General features: G+C 40.5%; 1 protein-coding gene across 4 annotated transcripts in view; it reads right to left on the reverse strand.

Annotated features, from left to right (window-relative positions):
- The window catches only part of LOC116690929 (antizyme inhibitor 1), a 45,282-nt gene that overhangs the window by 28,871 nt on the left and 13,912 nt on the right, over nt 1–2,499 (reverse strand). For all 4 annotated transcript variants that reach the window (XM_032518153.1, XM_032518155.1, XM_032518156.1 and 1 more), the window contains exons 7-9: nt 1,941–2,022; nt 1,686–1,760; nt 351–516 (exon numbers count right to left, since the gene is read on the reverse strand). In XM_032518153.1, the coding sequence (XP_032374044.1) occupies nt 351–516; nt 1,686–1,760; nt 1,941–2,022 (323 nt within the window). The remainder of the gene's footprint in view (nt 1–350; nt 517–1,685; nt 1,761–1,940; nt 2,023–2,499) is intronic.

The raw sequence follows: 2,499 nt of genomic DNA on the forward strand, positions 1-2,499 counted from the left end.
ACAGACCTCTACATGCTTTGTAAGTAGGAAAACCTGAAAAATCGTCAAGTGTATCAAATACTTGTTCTCCCCACTGTATATATTACAATTCGTAAATAACAAATTTGCGTAGTTCTCTTTGACTGTTAACTTTACATAATACATCATTCATCATTCATATAACAGCTGCATTAAATTTTTTAAATTGTAATGTTGCCAAATCATTGACCTTCCAAATTGCAGTCCTCCCCTTCTCTCTGCCCTTTCGAGTCTAAGCTGTCCTATACTAATAAAAGGCCTAAAATGCCCCCAAAAATAATCTTAAAAAATAAATATACTGTATACCCTCAAGTGAACATAATGCCACTGACCATGTGCTTGGTCCTGGCGATCACGGGCCACCACCTCCTTGGAGATGACGTTCACAGCCAGTGTGAATGCAGAGGATACAAAAAAGCTTCCAGGCTCAGCAATGATAAAAACTCCAGTAGAAGGAGGGAAGTATAGGTCCACCATAGACATGACTGCACTATTGATCTGCAAAATAGATGGCAGTGGTAAAAATTAGGAACCAAAATTGGGTAAAACTTAAAAAAATTAAAAAAATAAAAATAAAAGAAATAATCACATTTAAGTGTTTTTTTATTTATTAACTAAAGTTGTCAACCTTTGAAGAGTGTTTTAAATCAGTCTTCTCACTACTGGAAATATCACTGACTACAGTGTCCTAAGAGTGAGCGGCATGATGTATTATTTACACCACCGTACATTTTGAATGTTGGATGATAATGATCCATTGTTTTTCATACTATTGTAATGATACGAGTGGGCCACCATACTGGGGAAGAGCCAGTATTAATAATTGGCTGAATAAGGCTGCGTTCAGACAGGGAAACAACGATCCGGCCATTTGCCGCAGGGTTGTGTGGCAGGGGGAGTGTCAATAAAACGGCCCATTCGTGTAACGGCTGTTGTGTTCTTTAACCCATCAGTGTAGCACATGGACTTTATTCCACAACTGCTGGTTTCCGTCACATCGTTTATAGATCTCGACATTTCAGACAGCACATGAAGGCAGCTTTATTTACGGAGAAAGAGAGAAAGCAAAGAGACAAGCGAGATAGATCGACTGTGCTTTGTTGTTTGGCAAACATTCAGAGGTTGCACAAACTAGCGGGCAGTTTCGTGTTTTAAACTTTCATGTGGCAGCGATAGAGACAATGATGCTTCCTGTTTACAGTACGGGACTCTCACACCGCCTCAACAAGTCTGATCGCTGGTTACATGACTGGCCACTGCAGCGTGACGTAGGATTGCGTTTCTCCAAAAGTTGAGTCGTTCTCAACATTTTGCCGCAGGCCCGCTCTGTTTTTTTGCTCCACCTGCAGCAAACCCCGCAGCAGCCTAATAGCCCTACCCCCATTCAAATTGAATGGTATGACCTGCGTTTTTGCCGCAACGTCTGATGGCCAATGCAGGCTGTGTGAATGCCCAATAAGCAAAGAGATGACATGCCGGTCACTGTGTTGATAAACAAAAAACAGAATTGAGATATCTTTTCTTGTCACTTTTTCAAAAGAAGGGAATTTAAATACAGTACAAGTGACATACTGGTGATGCTTGCAGTGCACCTTTCTTGTGCCAGTATTGTTATACTGCCCAGTGTCCCTACTTAGTATCATGTAAAAAGCAGATAAGATACTGACCTGTTCCAGCTGAGTCTCAGAGCCACTGAAGCCACCTCCAATGTCCAGGATTTTCATGTTGAAGCCAATTTCCTCCTGAGGCAGACAAAGGCTTGTAAATGTGCAACCAAAACACAAATGAATACTAAAGCACTAAGTGTTTCTGAAGCTGTCACCAGCGTCCAAAACATTGATTTGTGATAGAAACCAATGGATACACTAGTCACAGAACTGAAGTGTGCAACTAGCACCATAACAATATTTAACATTACTTACTGCCATATCAAAGACACAACGGGCATCAGATATGGCATGAACGTATATCTGGTCATCCTCACAGGAGCTGGAAATGTGAGACCTGTGGGGAGGAAAAAGGAGAAGTTAGTGGTCAAACTTTTGATACCTTCACAAGGAGTTAAACTTTTATCCTGCAGCAGGTTGGACTACATAATTTGTTCAAAAGAAAGCTGAGGTAAAGAGAGTTGCTGTGGTCCTGCTTCTTAAGCTCTCGACAAGCCGTGGTATGTTGTGTTTCACGCTGGGACGAACAACACCCTTAAACTGTGACATAATCACAACATATCAAGGCTTGAAGCTTGAGCTACTGTTTTTACTTAACGGTCATCAAGTATAACATGAAAGTTATAGTTACGTTCCCGTTTTAATACATGTTTATTAAAGCGCCCATATAATGCTCATTTTCAGGTTCATAATTGTATTTTGAGGTTATATAGTTTCATGTTCAAAAAACACCATATTTTGTTGTACTGCACATTGCTGCAGCTCCTGTTTTCACTCTGTGTGTTTAGGTCTCTGTTTTAGCTACAGAGTGAGA

This window comes from Etheostoma spectabile, chromosome 6 (assembly GCF_008692095.1).
Source record: "Etheostoma spectabile isolate EspeVRDwgs_2016 chromosome 6, UIUC_Espe_1.0, whole genome shotgun sequence".
NCBI lineage: Eukaryota > Metazoa > Chordata > Actinopteri > Perciformes > Percidae > Etheostoma > Etheostoma spectabile.